General features: G+C 34.6%; 1 protein-coding gene across 3 annotated transcripts in view; it reads right to left on the bottom strand.

Annotated features, from left to right (window-relative positions):
* The window catches only part of LOC128027129 (guanine nucleotide exchange factor VAV3), a 46,461-nt gene extending 29,127 nt beyond the window's left edge, over positions 1-17,334 (bottom strand). Inside the window, exons 1-14 of one of the 3 annotated variants that reach the window (XM_052614445.1) lie at positions 16,731-17,334; positions 15,391-15,507; positions 9,553-9,611; positions 9,397-9,462; positions 8,901-9,003; positions 8,562-8,654; positions 8,344-8,412; positions 8,130-8,233; positions 7,521-7,620; positions 7,259-7,354; positions 4,182-4,250; positions 2,895-2,981; positions 2,712-2,797; positions 2,502-2,634 (exon numbers count right to left, since the gene is read on the bottom strand). In XM_052614445.1, the coding sequence (XP_052470405.1) occupies positions 2,502-2,634; positions 2,712-2,797; positions 2,895-2,981; positions 4,182-4,250; positions 7,259-7,354; positions 7,521-7,620; positions 8,130-8,233; positions 8,344-8,412; positions 8,562-8,654; positions 8,901-9,003; positions 9,397-9,462; positions 9,553-9,611; positions 15,391-15,507; positions 16,731-16,934 (1,386 nt within the window). In that variant the 5' untranslated portion in view covers positions 16,935-17,334. The remainder of the gene's footprint in view (positions 1-2,501; positions 2,635-2,711; positions 2,798-2,894; positions 2,982-4,181; positions 4,251-7,258; positions 7,355-7,520; positions 7,621-8,129; positions 8,234-8,343; positions 8,413-8,561; positions 8,655-8,900; positions 9,004-9,396; positions 9,463-9,552; positions 9,612-15,390; positions 15,508-16,730) is intronic. The other 2 variants (XM_052614441.1, XM_052614436.1) reach the window with 2 other exon arrangements.
* Positions 17,335-17,617: the final 283 nt, after the last annotated feature.

The following is a 17,617-nucleotide window of genomic DNA, read 5'->3' as shown; positions in this document are numbered from 1 at the left end:
ATATCAAAAGTTTAAAGACATTTCCGCATTATTTTTGCATCTAAATCCCTTCTGCCAAGCCCAAAAAGAACATCAGAAACCAAAGGTAACCTGAGGTTGAGTTGCCCACCTTTACAAACTGAAAAACACAGCGAATTAAGTCACCAGTTCTACAACCACTATACACTGTATGCTTACTGTGGTCACTTCTGATTCCATGACTTGGAATACACTGCACAATGAACACAGACTTTAGACTGTTTCTCTTCTTTCCACAGCGGCTGGTTCAGCATGCAGAATTTGACTTGACATGCTGCAGCAATCTGTCACCATCCATCAACCCTCATACAGAACAGTAAAATCTGTCTGCCACAGTCTGTGATGGTCTCTCCAGCATGATCTTAGTTACACTCACCATTACAGACTAAGGGACAGACTGACTTTTTTTTTTTTTTTTTAAGACCTGGCTGTTAATAATCTCTGGCTGTTGAATGATGAAGGACTACTATGTTGACTCACAGCTTATTCACACACACACACACACACACAGACTATACTGGACTTTAAGGCTACGTTCACACTGCAGGGCTTAATGCTCAATTTGATTTTTTTGCAAGGCTGTTCACATTTCCAATTAAATGTGACGTTTTGTGATCTCTTGTGTGAACGTGAAATGACCCAGAAGTGACCCACATGCACAGAAGAGTACTCAACGGTGAACGACGTCACTCGTTGTTTGCGGAAGTAGCTAACGTTAAACACGGATGTCAACAACAGTGTAGTCAACAGCGGAGCTCTTTTTGCAATTTTAATGTTATTTTCCCAACGGAGCCAGCACAATTACAATCTTTTCGTTTTAAGAAGAAAATTAAAAAGAAGGAAGAGAGCAAGGTTTTTGGCCATGGCGTTTTGTGGAGCAGTGTTAGCAACGTCGGTACAAAGAAACGTGTGGGTGAGAAGTCGCAGCCAGGAGTGGTGGGACACTGATGTGAGTGGCTCTTCTCGTTCCTGCCTACTACAAAGCAGAATTATGACGTTTGTAACGTATCAATGACGTTCGGGCCGGATACATGTGACCTGGCCGTTCAGACGGAGGTCGCATTTCAAAAGATCGGATACGTATCGGATTCAGGACTACATACCCAAGTGGTCTGGGTCACATCTGAAAAGATCGGATCTGTGTTGTTCAGACTGTCATGAGAAGATCAGATACAGGTCGCATAGCTGCAAAAAAATCGAATTTGGTTGTTTCAGCCTGCAGTGTGAACGTAGCCTAAGTCGCATTTATTTAGAACCAAAGAAACAAAAGAAATTTGTTTTTTTCCTCGTCATAACGTATTTTGGACTGATGTGACTTATACTCAGGTGCGACTTATAGTCCGAAAAATATAATACAAAGAGTAAGAAAATATCTTCAATTCATGGTTATTAACAACATGAAGACTATTAAACATTATATTACACCTAGGTTTCCAATCTGAGGTTCGTAAAGAAACTGCAGGGGGTTTTGCGAACAATTAATTAAATCCTGAAAATGTAAAATTAAAATAAATCATTTAAAAATAACAAGCAAAATAAAACACTTACTAGAAAAAGATTCAATATTTTATGTTTACATGTATGCCATCATGTGACCATTAACCAATGTCAGAGAACCATGAACATGCAAATGCAATTCTTAATTATTAAAATATCAGGGGTACTTCATGTACAGTAAATATATTAGGTGAAAAGTTTGCATGACAAAAAGATTGGGAATGTCTGCATTACAAGTAAATAAGTAATAACATGAATATGGTCAAAAGACAAAAGCCTTCCAAAGCTATAGTAATACATGGTTTAATGACCCAATGAAAGTATAAAATATCATATTATTTATTGTTTTACATTATTATTTATTATATTTAAAATACAGTATATTAGAAATATATATTAGAACATGAGAAAAATATTAAATATCAATTTTAAGTAATATTTGAATTAAGGAACATTAGGAAGATTTATTGGAATAATAAACTGAATAGTGACATTGTTTTGAATAGTTCAGTATTCTTCAGTGTTCTTCATCTCTGTTATCTGTAAAATATGTACTTGCAGAGCAGCGCTTAAGCACTTTCAAAGAGCTTACAACAGCACAACTAATTTGCATAAAATTGCACTTTGGTAAGTCACACTGTCCTTAAAATGGTTTGGATATTACTGGAATATCCTACAGTATCCTGGAGGACATAAACATTTTTACAGAGCAAAAAAAAAACTGCAAAGACTTTATTCTATGACACTCTAAAAGTTCAAAGGAGATCTAAAGGAGAGTTACTGGAGCCATCTGTGGAGAAGGTAAGTACCGGAGTGATTTCTATTCTAAAGAACATTTGATTTGTGCTAGTCCGACCTCTATAAAAGCAGTCAGAATGGAACAATATGATGAATAGAAGATACTGGGATCATGAGAAAAATATCACTGTTTGATGTTTGGGTGCAGTATTCTGAGACTAATACATTCCTGTTACTTTCTCACTGACCTTTCTGCAGTCCTTATCAGTAGTGGGGTTATCGGTGATCTTGAAATGGTTGAGGTCGATTACGTCCTTCATCTCATAGTTGTCCCCGCGCCTCTTGCAGACGATTACAGCAACATCGAACAAAAAAATATGTCTGCGACATAGACGCGTCATGACATGAAAGTAAAAACAAGGGTGGATTGCAGTAAAGGTTTTTGCCTTAAGTCTCACCTGTCCTGTCTGCGCTTGTCCATATTTGATACCAAACGGACTTCACCATCACCCTTCGGTCTTCCATAAGAAAGTAAGGACTGGTTCTGTAAAGGGACATTCATGGACGGACAGGAAAACAATGACGACATGAGTAAACCGTGCTTTTAAAAGCAGAGGTCATGTTTATTGTGTACTACTTACCAAATTCTCAATGGATCTCTGATACTGATCAATCTCCCTCAGAGTTTCAACGTCTCTTTTCACCTCATTTACATACTGGGCTAAGTCCTGTTTAATGAAGGAAGATTAATGCACCTAGATTAATGAACGTGTCATGTATATATAATAATTTATGGGAGGGAAAAAATCAACACGAAAATACTTTTTTAGCAGCCGTAACTCTAGTTTTCATTGTCACATGAGCCTTCAAAAATCATTCTAACGTGGATTAAACAGGATTCTTAACATTACAAATGTCTTTATTGACATTTTTTAATCAATTAAATGTGTCTTCACTGCAAGCATTAAATTGATCAATATATATTTAGAAAAAAAGGTCAAATAAAAAGTAACGTATATACCCTAGTGAAATATATTACACACACAAACACACACATATATAAATATAAATATATATATATATATATATATATATATATATATATATATATATATATATATATATCTCCACAGAAAATGATTTCATTTCATCAAACGAGTACAAACATCTCCAAATACTGAAAGAGGCCTTTCAGAGAACCCCACTGGGAAGACGTGGATCTCGGCTGATTTCCATTTTAAAAGGCAGCCTCTGCTCAAACGCTCACTTATGAGTCTAAATTAAACACACCGTTTTACAGGCAGACAGGTAGATGAGTTCAGTCTGTCTGAGCAACTCTCACAGCTCCCATCTGGCTAAACCAATCAACACTCAGATGATCATTCAAACTAATTAAATCATCGCAGGCCTCTGTTCCATTACAGCGTCTCACATAGCCATTAATCTGCTTTCCACCTACTCTGCCAGTGAGATTGAAATGAGCCGTTGACATCACTTCACATACTAGAACCCCATAATCTCATCGATATTAAAGAAACCATTACTAAGGGTACGCAGGGATGATCTTATACTGATGTCACATGCTAAAGAGAAATCAAGGCTGGTAATGAACGTGACATCTTAAAATTAGAGTTTTGTTGATTTCAGTCTGTGTGTTAGGGTTGAAGCCACCATCCCTACATTGACGAAACTGCACAGTACTTCCTAGTAGCCATTCGTGGTTCATGTTTGCGTAAAAAATGAAAGCCTATTGGCTACTTTTAAAGGGAAAAGCTCTGCCAAACACTCAGGTTCAGCAGAAAATAGATCAAACAGAGAATAAACACATTTTATGTGTTCTTTAAGCATTTCATAATGTCTAAAAATCATTATGAATCTATACTTTCTGAAAGATTTTGCTGTTGATTCCATAAGAAATGTATACTTACTCTCATGGCATCAAGGGCTAATCGTAGGTTGCTCTTTTCTTTGTTGTCACTAGTATACTTCACCAATTCCTATATAATAAATGAGAAAAAAATGACTTGAATACACCTCTTGTAAGATGAGTATGTTTTCAAATTTGAAATTCATTTTAGAGAATTAATGAAGATATGATGACACTGTCCGGATATCAAAAAGAAGAATAAAAAAAAAATCCACATCAAAACTGATATTCTTGAAAAGAAAGAAGTAGTTTGGCATAGTATTTTATTATTTCTTATTAGAAAACTGAATGAATATTTAAACAAAAGTACAGCCCTACACAGATGACATGGGGGAAAATCTGTATCATCACACATTTCATTAATTTGTTCCATCACTTTAGGTAAATCGCTATAACATAACTCATTTACTTGATAAACAAATCTGCCCTTTGGATTCGTGCACAAACAGCCCCGCGAGCACACAATCGCACTGGAGGAGAAATGAGGTTGTTCCAAGTGTGAAATCTGTGCAACTCATCAGAAACATGCATTTGTTTTCAGAGTGCAATCGAATGCTGCCGGAGAGAGACAAACAGCCCAATCGCAGCGAGTAAACAAGGTGATTAGAAAGTTCAGCACTCTTTCCAGATTTACATTCTGACCCAGACCACTGCTGTGACTTTGATGGAAACTCAAGCATGTGTGTCTGGGAATGAGTGTGTGCACCTAGATTCTGGTGTGTGTACATACCTATTGGAGGCAAAACATGAAGCTGGAGCTTATGGAGAACCAATTACCTACCTTACAGATGAATGAGATTTCAGTGTTCATCCCTGTATACCTACCAGTAAATCCTGCCCTTTTCATGCATTCATCTTTATTTCCATCTAAAAAACTCACTGCTAAGGGTAATCTGAACCTCTGCAGACACCATGAGCTTTGTAAGACAATTATTTTTTTTATCTGTACTGTCATTTTGCAAGTTATGAAATCTGAATCATTTATTTAGTTGCCATACAGTAGCAATGACTATCAGCACAAAGGCAAGAAATCAAGAAATGCAAGATGAAGAGAGGACTGAAAACAAAATAAGCCTCAGACTGTATTTAACAAAAAAAGTTGCTTGAAATATAATTAACATTATGAAATGAACTTTAAGGAAATAAAAAAATTCTTTATTTCAACATTTCTCATTTCTCATATAATTTAACTTGATGTTATAAAATAACCTAAACTTCCATTTAAAAATTAATAAAAACTATATAAATAATGACAAAAACCCAACAGAATGATTCATCTTTAAATTTACTAAAATTGTACAACTAAAATGATTACTGGGCTCGTAAAAATTAGATTGTGTGTGTTTGGGGGGCTTAAGGCTATAAACAATTGCAAATATGCAATAAATAAATAAATCAGATGCGCTGCAATGCTACAAAAATATATTGATAAGTATGTTTGAGTCGTTCCTGAGGAAGTGGGCACAATGTGTTTGAGAACAGTGTGTGTGTGTGTGTGTGTGTGTGTGTGTCAAGCAGGCAGGTGTGTGGTGACACATCTCTAACACTTATCCACTCACTTCTGTTCTCAAGTCTTCTCTTTCCTGTGGTGAAGGACCTCACACCTACAAAACTTTAGCATGAGCTAGTGCAGTAACTGTGATTACACAGGTATACAATACCTACAGTTAACTTAATAAAAATAACTTTAACAGTAAAATCATCACTTGCTATTTAAGCTTGTAATTAATGGTAATCTTTTTAAAATATATATATATATATATATATATATATATATATATATATATATATATATATATATATATATATATATATATATATATATATATATATTTTACAATTAAGTTATTCAGTCTAGTTTGTTTGCATGACAACTTTTTGCAATGGTTCCTTTCTTGACACTGTTAGTGAGGTTGAGTTGGTCATAGCACCTCTGGTGGTCATTTTCGGAAAAAGTAGTTAAAAGGTTATGAGCAGATATATTTAAAAATTAAATTATTTTGTAACACCATTGGCCCTTGGGTGAGGAATTTCACTGTAAAAAAATATATATATTTTGTATTTCACAGAAAAAAAAAAATCAAGCCATACAGGTTTGGTATGATATAATGGCGTGTAAATTATTAAGATTTTGGGTGAACTATCCCTTTAAAATAGTTCAATATGCCAAGACTCACTTCATGTTCTAAATCTAGTTGGATGTCAAATCCACTAGGTACATTGATCTTAGTAAGTTCATATATTTTATTCTAGACCATTCTGTTCAATATGGTTAAAATGTACGCTACTAGTGCTGCTAGAGGGTCTGACAGACTGACTTCAAATTTTACCAGATGGCTTCAGAATCGACCCTATCCAGCCAGATTTCAGAATATTACTATTCAAGAATATTAACACCTTATAAAGTAAGTTACTTATCATCTGCCAGTTTGCACAACATTGCAAAAAGGTTATTCAGTTAAAGTCAATTAGAAATCAAAATTGGTCTTATTTATTCTAAGCCACTATGCACAATTCATCTTCAAAATTAATTTGTCTTCATAATCTAATCTTTAACTCTTAAATCTGTAATATATATATATATATATATATATATATATATATATATATGTATATATATATATATATATATATATATATATATATGTATATATATATATACATATATATATATACATATATATATATATTTCCTTAAACTCATTTATTTGTATATCATGTAATGCTCAGAAATGGATCAAATTGTGGATGTAAAACGGGATGTGACTACAGTTTCATTTTGACTTTAATATAATGACCCCTTGTATTGATTTAAACAAACTGTACTTGATCTGAATTTTGTTCTCTGAACAAAACAGAAAAGTATAACTTTCCTAAGGCAGTGATGCCAAATTCTCTAAGTCCATGTGGAGTCATTGTCAGAAAAGAAGAGAAAACTAGCCAGATGGCTCCCCCATGTGGTACGTATCAGCAAGACAATAAAGCATGGTCATTTCAAGCTCATCAAAAATGTGAAATGCTTTGTTCAAAGTGTTAAAAGAGGAAATATACAATGTAATAGCGTGTCTGCTACTGTACCTGAAGCAGTAGTGGATATTTCAGCACTCGCTGCATGGGAACCACAAGTAAATCTCTCAAAGTGAATTTCCCATTGTTGGCTCTCTTCGAACATTCCTGCAACACAAAATAAACTGAATCTGGGAAACAGAAGGCTCTACAAAACCTCAAAAGGAAATTACATTTTAGCTCTTTGAGTAAGGGAAAAGCACATTATAAATATTATGATTATGAAATGAAAATGAAATACAAATATGACAGAAAGTGAAACAGTGTTTTGAACCTCTAGTTTCAGGCGAACGCCTTCTTTTTCCTTACAGATGAAGTCTAAGACAGAAATGGCTGATTCTACATGACCGCAGTATTTTCCATAAAGCAGAAGCCTAAAGCAGACAGGGCAAATGTTAGCAAAAAAACCACACACATCAGCAGTGCTTAGTAATGTGATTCTAGAAATATTAAATATTAACTAGGCCTGCACAAATTCATTGAAAGCTCTGCAGATTTCCACAAAATTTTATTATAAACAAAAATCTGTCAGCCCATGCATGATTAATTTGTTTTTCTTCAATATAAAACATAATATTCACATAAAACTTAAAAACAATAATAATAATAATAATAATAATAATAAAACAATCAATCAATCAATAAAAAAAAATACATTTTGGATCATTTGATTACCATTGTGTCCAAACAAAATTTTGTGAGGTTTATACTTGACACAAGTGTGGTAAGAAAAATAAACATAATTGTGTGCAAACATATTATGTACAGTGTGTGTGTGTGTGTGTGTGTGGCTGTGTGTGTGTGTGTGTAATGTTTAGATGTTTTTACAGGAAAATTAAATGGAGATAGCTATGTGCCTGAATGTGCTGATTTTGTACAGTACCTGTCTTTGTAAATAATGAAGATTTGGTGGAGGTTTTCTGCATTTCTATTCTGAACAGAGTCTTGAATCTCAGCCAACAGGCTTTTGTGAATTTTAACCAGGTCCTGAAAAGCACAAATATATATATATATTTAATATAATATAAAATATAACATTGGAAATGTTAGACTTTTTATTACTATTATTTAGAAACATTCTGGTCAATGTCACTCACTGGTATATTGATGAAAATCTTGTCAATTTCTGGTGCTGAGATGAATTTTATCAGTGGAATCATAAAGTACTGTTAAGATGGAAATAAAATGTATTTTAGCTCAATGTAGGAAAGTTATATCCTACACTGTGTGGCAGCAGCAGAGCAGCTCTCCCTTTTATCACAAGATGTAAAGCGCGGTGTGATCAAATTCTCCATCCTGAGAATGTGAAGCTCACCTTCTCGATGGTCTCCAGGGTCTCGGTGTATTTGGCTTCTGTCTGTTTGATCTCTAAAAGACAGCAGCTTCTGATGTCCACCTCGGCCTGTTTCTGTCAACACAACACACTTATTCAGTCCACAGCCAGACATCCAAAAATAGCTTGAAAGTCACAAGCTTTTTGTTTTGTTTTGTTCTGGTGCTTTTTCGTGATTACAGTGAATTTACTCATAAAGATACTTATGAAAAAGCGACCATATTTCTGGTTGGAGTAGGAGTAGGTGTTTTGCAAAGGAAATTAACACGCTGATGCGTTAGGAGAGTTTGTGTGTGTGTGGCATTGAGTCATTTTGAGTACCGCTTGAGACGCAGCAGCCTCTGTCCTCATCAGATCCTCATACACCTCTCCTCCCTCTACGTCTCCGTACACGGGGTCATAAATATCTTCCTCCGGCTCCTCACTGTTCACGCAAACACATTCAGATTAGGACTTCAGAATTGCTTATGAACACCGCATGATTACACAACAGTTTTGGTCAAAGCGGTCACACTTTTTTAACATTGCAATAGATCAGTGCGCATGCTTTACACATGGCTCCATTTCTATAGAAAATCCTGTGTAACTTCCTGTTTTCACAGTTACTATTAATTAGCCATTCACATTCCTCCCACACAACGCCTAAAGCAGGTTATAGATCGCATACAATACTGAAAATATGAATTGTTCTTCCGAAACAAAACATGAACATATACGTGGGTGACTGAAACCACAAGTGTTAATCGAGTTTCATTTGAAAACTCATTGCTTCCAATTAAACAACTGCCCAATTAGGTTAAGAGAGCTTCATACTTACTCAATAAGGTCTGCCAAATGGATATACATGTCTTCATTTTCAGTGCTTTCCTCCGTGGGAAATGACCTGTGAAATCAGTACAGAACCAGAGAATAAGATCATTTTTAATGTGTACAACTGATTTTTATTTTTTTTGCATTGTAAATGCAAACTAACCTGATGGCTTTCTGCTGTGCAAAAGATGTATGAGAGAGATTTGATAGGGTGTCAATGACCTGGAAAGACAAAAAGCAGGTGGTTTGTTTGCAAATTAGAAATGTTTCAGTTTTTGGTCTACCTACAGTAATTGTAGACAGTGTGTTTTTCAGCATGTTTCTCTGGTCTTCTGAGACTAATAAGTTTTGTGTACTCATGAAAACAAATTATTCAGGACATCCTCTACAAGAAAAGAAAAAGATCAATTATTGGAAAAAATGCCAGACATGCAGCTTTGTCCTTAAAGGTCCCGTTATTTGTGCTTTTTTGAAGCTTTGATGTTTTCGTGTGTAAAGTATTTTTCACACAATTCACCTCTGTATACCGCTGTTTTCACTGTCATAAAAACGGGCTGATGACTACCTTGATCTATAAAGTCCCTTCTTCAGAAATACGTAACGAGTTCTGATTGGGCCAGCGGTTCCTGGGTTGTGATTCGACAGCAGCTGAGCGCACGCTGCCCTCCTGGAAACATGATTGGACTAGTTTTGAGAAGCAAGTGGGCAGGAGCATGTGCTAGAGATTACTTATAATCACAGGAGCGTTTTTACTGACGAGATGCACATGAAAATGTATTAGATTTTTTTGCACAGCCCTAACATCTAGTTAACAAAGCTAAACAGCGTTGCCCTTTGTGTAATAAGTTACAGAAACTGTTTAACGCACCAACTTAAAAAATAAAATACACTTACCAGTTGTGGTCCATAAACAACGCCTTCTCAAGACTGGTCCATCTTTCAAGAATAATCTTTGTGCGAATCCGGCATTAAACTGATTGAGATTGAGGAAGCTTTCCTAAGCAAAATGTGCTGCACATAGTTTTGCATGTGGATTATAATTTACATACACAATAACTAAAGTTTAAAACATGGGATCACGAAAAACGGGACCTTTAAGTTGAGCAACATTTGGACATACTGTATGCACAACATTATTTTTTACATCTATCAATATCATTGATCATTTCAGGCCAACCTTCAGAGTGTATATCACATTTTAAATTGTTTATATATATATATATATATATATATATATATATATATATATATATATATATATATGGCCAAAATATATTTGGAATATGCTGTATGATAAATTTTGTGAACATTAAACAGTGACGCTTAATGAAATAGAATTTTGAAATTAAATATATATTTAGTTTCAACCTTCATATACAAGAAAAAAAATTATAAATGTATTTCAGTGGCAATAAAATTATTTTCCAGTCTTCAGTAGCCTACATTTATATACAATTACAGATGTGGATGTCCTACTAGAGATCAGAACTTATAATGATTTAATACTTTTTTATATTTATGTATCTATATTGCATTTTTTGAGGATTGTAAATTATGTTGTTTGCTGAAGTTTATTCAAATGTGTTACACACTCACACGTTATAGACAACAAATCAAGTTTTTTTCACAAAAAGAATGTGTATTTCTGTGTATTTTATTTAACTGAAATATATAGGGGTCAAATGTATTTTAAATGTTTTTAATATATACATTAAAATATACTTTCAAAAAAATATATATAATTTGAATGTATGTATGTATATATATATATATATATATATATATATATATATATATATATATATATATATATATATTCATATATATATATATATATCAGCAACTGCACTTTACTTAAGAACTTAAATAATTATATAAATCTAGTTCTAAGTAACTAATAGAATGAATATTAATTCTACTGTTTCAGCTGAAACGTAGAAGTAATTCCTGTTATAGTCTTCGTTTGAAAGGGGTGTTATTAAGAGAGGCATCAGACTCTCTGGAGAGGAAGTGGTCTTGCAATGCCAAGCTTGCGCAACGTGGGCTTGCTTTCTCACATTTACACTCATGCACACACACACATAGACATGTACAGATTGACATATGTTAACACAAATGCATGCAACACAAACACACTTACAATAGACAGATCTGGATGATAGCATGCCATCTGGGTCTGTGAATTGTGCTTCAGAACACCTGTTGAAAACCAACCCTGCTTCCTTTAAAAAGCTATTTTTATCCATGCCACCGGTAAGAGGTGTTGTCATCTCCTTTCATTCTCACTTTATGCATCCTAAACTGCATAAATGTTTAGCATTTTTACTCTTTAACAGACAACTTCAATCCCTGAGTAACAGATTTAGCTAATACAATACCCTAGTATCTGTTCCACACAGTATACGAAGGAATAAAATCAGATTGGTTACCTTTTTAGTAATATAACCTGCATTTAGGAATAACATCTTTAAAGTTCTGTACAAGAGCATTTAAAAAGGTCACCTATACTGTATAAAGCTAAGATGTCTGCAGCGCAGCGCAGCAGAGGAGAGGAGAGCTTTTCATTCTGAATCTCGACTGACTGTGCATTCATTCCAATTCCAAAATGAAGTATGAATGTGTAGTAGGTAAGACTTTCTTTAGTTTAGTTTTATGTTCTCTCAATATAAACATCAAGTCACCAACTCGATGGAATTAAACTTTAAATCCCTAAAATTAGCTTCGAAACAATTAAAAATTGTGCCTACAAATGAATTTATTTTCATTTGCATTGCATGTATGCATTTGAAAGACGCTTTCATCCAAAGAGACTTTCATTGCATTTAAGGTGTGTATTTAATCAGCCCATGGATCCCTGAGAATCAAACTCTTGACCTTGACATTGCTGTTATCTATTGTTCACGCTTGGTTCTTTCCAAAATGAACATTTTAAGGATTTAACTGCTTTAATACTGTTAAAAAGCATCACGTGATGCACCACACCAAGAGTTATTTTAATTTAACATTTTAGCCATAAAGAACTGCAAGTGTTCCGGACATGCAACCACCATCTATCATCCCTCCCGTCTTGTCACCTTACAATTTTTTTTTTAAAGGTTTCCTGTGCTTCTTTGGTTTAACATGTTCTCGAGAGGAAGGCTGAAAACACAGCACTGTTTAATCGAAGTGAGCTCTTGACTCATATCCTGGCAGGGATTTGGAAAATTTGCAGGGACAAAAAATGTCAGTTAAATAATACGGTCAAAAAAGTACACAAACAACCAATTAAATACACTATGTGCATATTGATTAGACAAACAAAAACACAACAAACAATCAAAAATATCTCTATACGGTGATAGTTTTTTATTCCACATTTATTTATTCAGATCATATGTAATGGGAATAAAGCAGTTCATGATAAATCCCTTCAGTAAATCACTATTGCTTTAGGATGGTGAACACAAAATTCACACCATCTATTGATCTGATATGGTTGCCAATATACTACCCCAGTAACCTAATAATAATAGAATGCCTAGAAGGCATGTAGAAAATCCATCTCTCTATTGTCAAACGAGGTGACTGAAACAACTACACGTGCATAAGACCGCATGTGTCGTGGAGTCTCTAAGGAAACAGCACAGGAAGATGAAAGGTGAGAAAATGTTAAAATACAGCCTCCAAACGAATTTGCGGTCTTCATGAGAGCACAAGCAACCATGAGCAGAGTTCAGATGAATTAACACCTGCGTGACTCCATAAGAAACTACTTTAAGAAAAAAATAAGCAATGAGAGGCCATATATAGTGATTTAAGGCACCATGTAAAGTGGAGTACCTACAACATTCTTACGAATGGTAAAATCACTGCAGCGCAGAGACTCTTGCAGGTTATTGCTTTTATTAAAACAACAACAACATCAATATAATGAAAATAAATACTAGGGTTCAATACTGAGCTACTTTTATTATAACTATTGTAATAAACAGTTGTATTTTGTATAATATACTTCATTATACTAATATTAGGCTATGTGTGGTTGCTGAATCTGTTTTTGCATGCAACTTCGTTTCAGTTTTATAAAGATTATTTTACTTAATTGTGAACTGAGCACATTACTCCAAATCTGTGCCAAATCCGAGCTGTATTTCATATCATTACTCCATAATTTCATTTAAAGCAGATTTAATGGATGTGAATGTAACATGCATACTTACAAGACAAACTCATGTTAGTAGATTGCTGCCGGGCAAAGATTATTGAGAAGGATTAACTTAAACCTTGTGAACACAGAGGGACCTCTATATGGGGCAAAAAAAAAAAAACCAACAACTGCAGACTGAAACTGTTGTGTGAAGTAATGTTCATACGTCTTGCAGTTGTGTAACTGCTTCACAGTTTTGGTCAGTGTTGGGTGCATAGTTAGTCGGCAGTATCTAAAACTTACGTAAAAATAACTCAAACATTTGTAAGTTATCTGTATGTATAGGCAAGACGGATTTTTTTATGTTTTTGAAAAAAAAAAATTATGTTCATCAAGGCTGCATGTGTTGGGCAGAAAACACAGTAAACCATTAATAATGCAAAATATTATTATTATTTCAAATAACCGTTTTCTATTTGAACATATTTTAAAATGTTGTTTTAAGGTGCAACTTTTAAAAGTAGTAAATAAAGTTTATTATTGTTCTTGTTATTCCTATTATTACTAATAACAACAACTATATTTTAATATGACCAATTTAATGCATTTAATGCAACTTTTTTTCCATCATACTGTCCCAAGTTTTCAAAAGTAGTGTCAATAAATAGAAATAAAACCAAAGAAACTGCCCTGGCATCTGTGGGGTCTCCTGTAAGGTCCACAATAAAATGTCCTCAACTTCAACATTAACTACTGAATCTGTTTTTGACTTGATTTTACACATGGCTGTATGAAACACCAAGTTATCCAGATTCATATTGAACAAATGACACTCCTCTATAATAAAAACCTGTGCAGTGGGAGTGTTTGAGCAGCTCTACAGTTCTTTCAGGAGAGTAGTTCAGTAGCCCTACAGGGCTGTGCTAATGATTCTGCATGGCTGCAGATGTGTCCTATGAGTACAGACAAACAATGGCTGAGCCCCTCTGTCAAAACAGCGCAGTCCCTAACAGCACAAAGGACACTTTGCTTTATGTTTAACCCCACATGGGGCCAGACATTCAGCCATTGGGCTTGCTAGGAAGAGAAATGCCAGGAGGAAGCTACAGGAAGAGTTCACTCCTGTGGCTCAGGGAATTATTATATTACACTGCCAGACAAAGACAGTCCAAACATTCAGGACAAGGTTGTAGATGAAGAGGTTGAGGAAATAAATGAGCTATTGATTACAGGTGACCTTCAGACCACAACCACATCAGCCAGGCATTTACAAGTGTCTGCGAATACTAGAGGAGACAGCTACATTTTCTGAGGGAGATTAAACAGGTTATATTCATTGCATTGGAAATGTGAATAGGGAACTGTTTGGGTAATTGAGACTAATATTCATAAAATAATTTTTATATTATATTGAAGGTGAATATATGATTCTTAGGCCATGGTTAAATATAAAATACAAATCATAATTTAATAGAATTAAGACTACAGAACTTTAGGTTAGATTCTCAGTAGCCCCCTCAAAACACAACCCCCCATCAATACTGTCTGACCCATATTCATATTCAGCAAACAATGTATTTTTGTCTCATTAACAGTCAGCATTATTTCACAAGTAATTCTTATAATTTCAAAATCCATTTCAAACTAAAATAACTTAGTAATATATTAACAAATAAAAAATATGAATCATTAATGTTTATTTATTTATAAATTTAGAAATTAATTATGATTATAGCCCTTGGTGCACATTACTGTTATGGTGTATACAATTATAAAAAAATATTAAAACATTTTAAAAATGATTTGCTATTAGTTACTTGTCTCCTTCTGCAACAACCAATAAATGATTCTTGATTTTTTTTTTTTTTTCATTACCTTTCCAAAATCACGGACATCAAAGAGATCGAAGGCATCAAACAATTCACTCTTCTTCATCCCAAAATCTTCGCAGCATGCAGACAAGAATGTGCGAATATTCTTCAAGCAGAGGAACTGATAAAGCAAAAAAAAAAAAACAGCTTCTGTTAACGTTTTTAAAGGTTTTGTTTTTACACACCACTTGTACAGATACATTTTTTGGGAAAACACTATGTAAAAGATTACAAAACAAGATGTAAAATGCAAATGTGTTTCCTGGACAAAGCATTTTTAAGGATATCATGAGAATCTTCTGTTGAAACGTGGCCTTGAGAGAGTCGAATAAGTGGAATCATTAAGGCTTTCCCCTTTAGTAGATGAGGAAATGAGATTTCCAACTAATTACAAACAGACTCTATTGCCTAATAGGTGCTATTAACGCTATTTCTGATTCTGCATTGTTTTTTTTACATTCAAAGAGCACAACAGATCAACTTTGAAAAGAAAATAACACAAAATTAACTTTCCCTCTACTAGAAGTCTACTGTCATGACTGAATATAAATTAAATAATAATAATATCATTATTTCACAATTGTGGATTTATAGGAACATAAACCAATTCCAAAGCACAAAAACCACACTTATTAAAATTACCCATTGATATGAGTCAGGTAAGTGAAAGGAATGCCAACTAACGCAACAAGGGATGTTGCTGAAAATTGCTCTTTTCCGTTGTGTCTCATGGAGACTGACCATGTCTCATCAATCTAGAAGGGTGGATTTGTCAGATGTTATCAGGTCACTGGAGTGAAACAGGGGCATCTGGGAAGAGTTGTATGGCCCTGGGCAAACTGCCTGAGACTTCTCAGCCCTAAACACTTACTTACACACAGCCGCGAATCAGACAGAACATTCATCTGGACAAATTTTGGGTCCCTGCCAAAACACGATGTACATTTAAAAGCTGATGCTTCATTAGCTCTGTGTTTACTCTGTTTGGTGAGAGTTTTGCAGACGGACTGAATGATGCCCTATACAAGGAGAGCTGTGCATGTCTAGCACTGAGCCCTTTGTGAAGAGAACTGTATTCAGCCACTGGGGCCACTTGTAGTACTATGGCACTGGCTTGTACTATGAAGCCTTAAATGACTTACACAAATGTCAAAATATGCTGTATATAATATATAGGTAAAACAAATGTATTGCAATAGATATTCATATACTGAAGACTAAATTAGGCTAACTGCATGTCAGTAGGTTAGTGTTTCCGCAACTGCAGTAACGTTACATTATAAGAATACAAAGTTTTACAGTAATTCATAATAAAATGACAGACTGTCTATTGTTTGCGCTCACCTGTGACATCTGTGGTCTGAGATTGATCTCTTTCAGGTTAATGGTGTCGGGTCTGAGATTGTTCAGCAGCTGGCACAGAAGCACCCCATCCCGAAGAGTTTGGGCCAAATCAAAAACCTGCGCTGACTCCGCTGTGACCCGATGATTCCGGGGCAAAACTTTACAATCGATCAGCCACAAGCTGCACTGCCTCCAATACTCCATAATGCGCGTATTAAATTAAAACAATGTGAAATAAATCTGACACAGCTGAATGGAGCTAAGATGCAGAAACAGCCGAAGCAGAGCTTACACCTTGCATCCGGTTTTTTTATTTTTCATTTTTTTTCCTTCTTCTTCTTCTTTTTGAGCGTGTGCTGTTAGCTGCCAAAACTGAGACTTGTGCGCACTAATTTGGGTTTATCCGTGGTCTGCCAGAACTATAAATCCCTACCAGCGGAGTTACACAGCAAAGGTTTTATAATAATTGATGAGTGCGGAGGCGTTTCCATGTAATCTTCCAATGGCGAAGTCTAAGCTTATGAATATTCATTAATAGTTGGCGCTAAGCTGTTGATCCAGTGGCGGATGCTCATCTCATGAATATTAAGATATAAGTCTTCGCCATAGTAGAGTAGTTTCGCCCCCCCTATCAAATGTTCTTCCTTTTCCGTTAGTTTTGACTCTATAATAATGTCTTATATAGCCTATTTAAACCTCTTGCAGATATCTCTACTTCCTTTTCTAAATATCATCTTCCCAGCTAGCAGGGAACGTTTCCAGAACTTTAGCTAACATTGTTTACATGTTTGATTTATACTTTGAAGAATGTTTTAAGGATTTATATATTTTTATTTTTATTATTATTTTTTTCACTTTAAATAATGTTCCTGTAATGTTAAATGTAA

Source organism: Carassius gibelio, chromosome A2 (assembly GCF_023724105.1).
Source record: "Carassius gibelio isolate Cgi1373 ecotype wild population from Czech Republic chromosome A2, carGib1.2-hapl.c, whole genome shotgun sequence".
In the NCBI taxonomy this organism is placed as follows: Eukaryota; Metazoa; Chordata; class Actinopteri; order Cypriniformes; family Cyprinidae; genus Carassius; species Carassius gibelio.
Note: the sequence above shows the minus strand (reverse complement) of the source record. Positions and strands in the feature narration are given on the sequence as shown.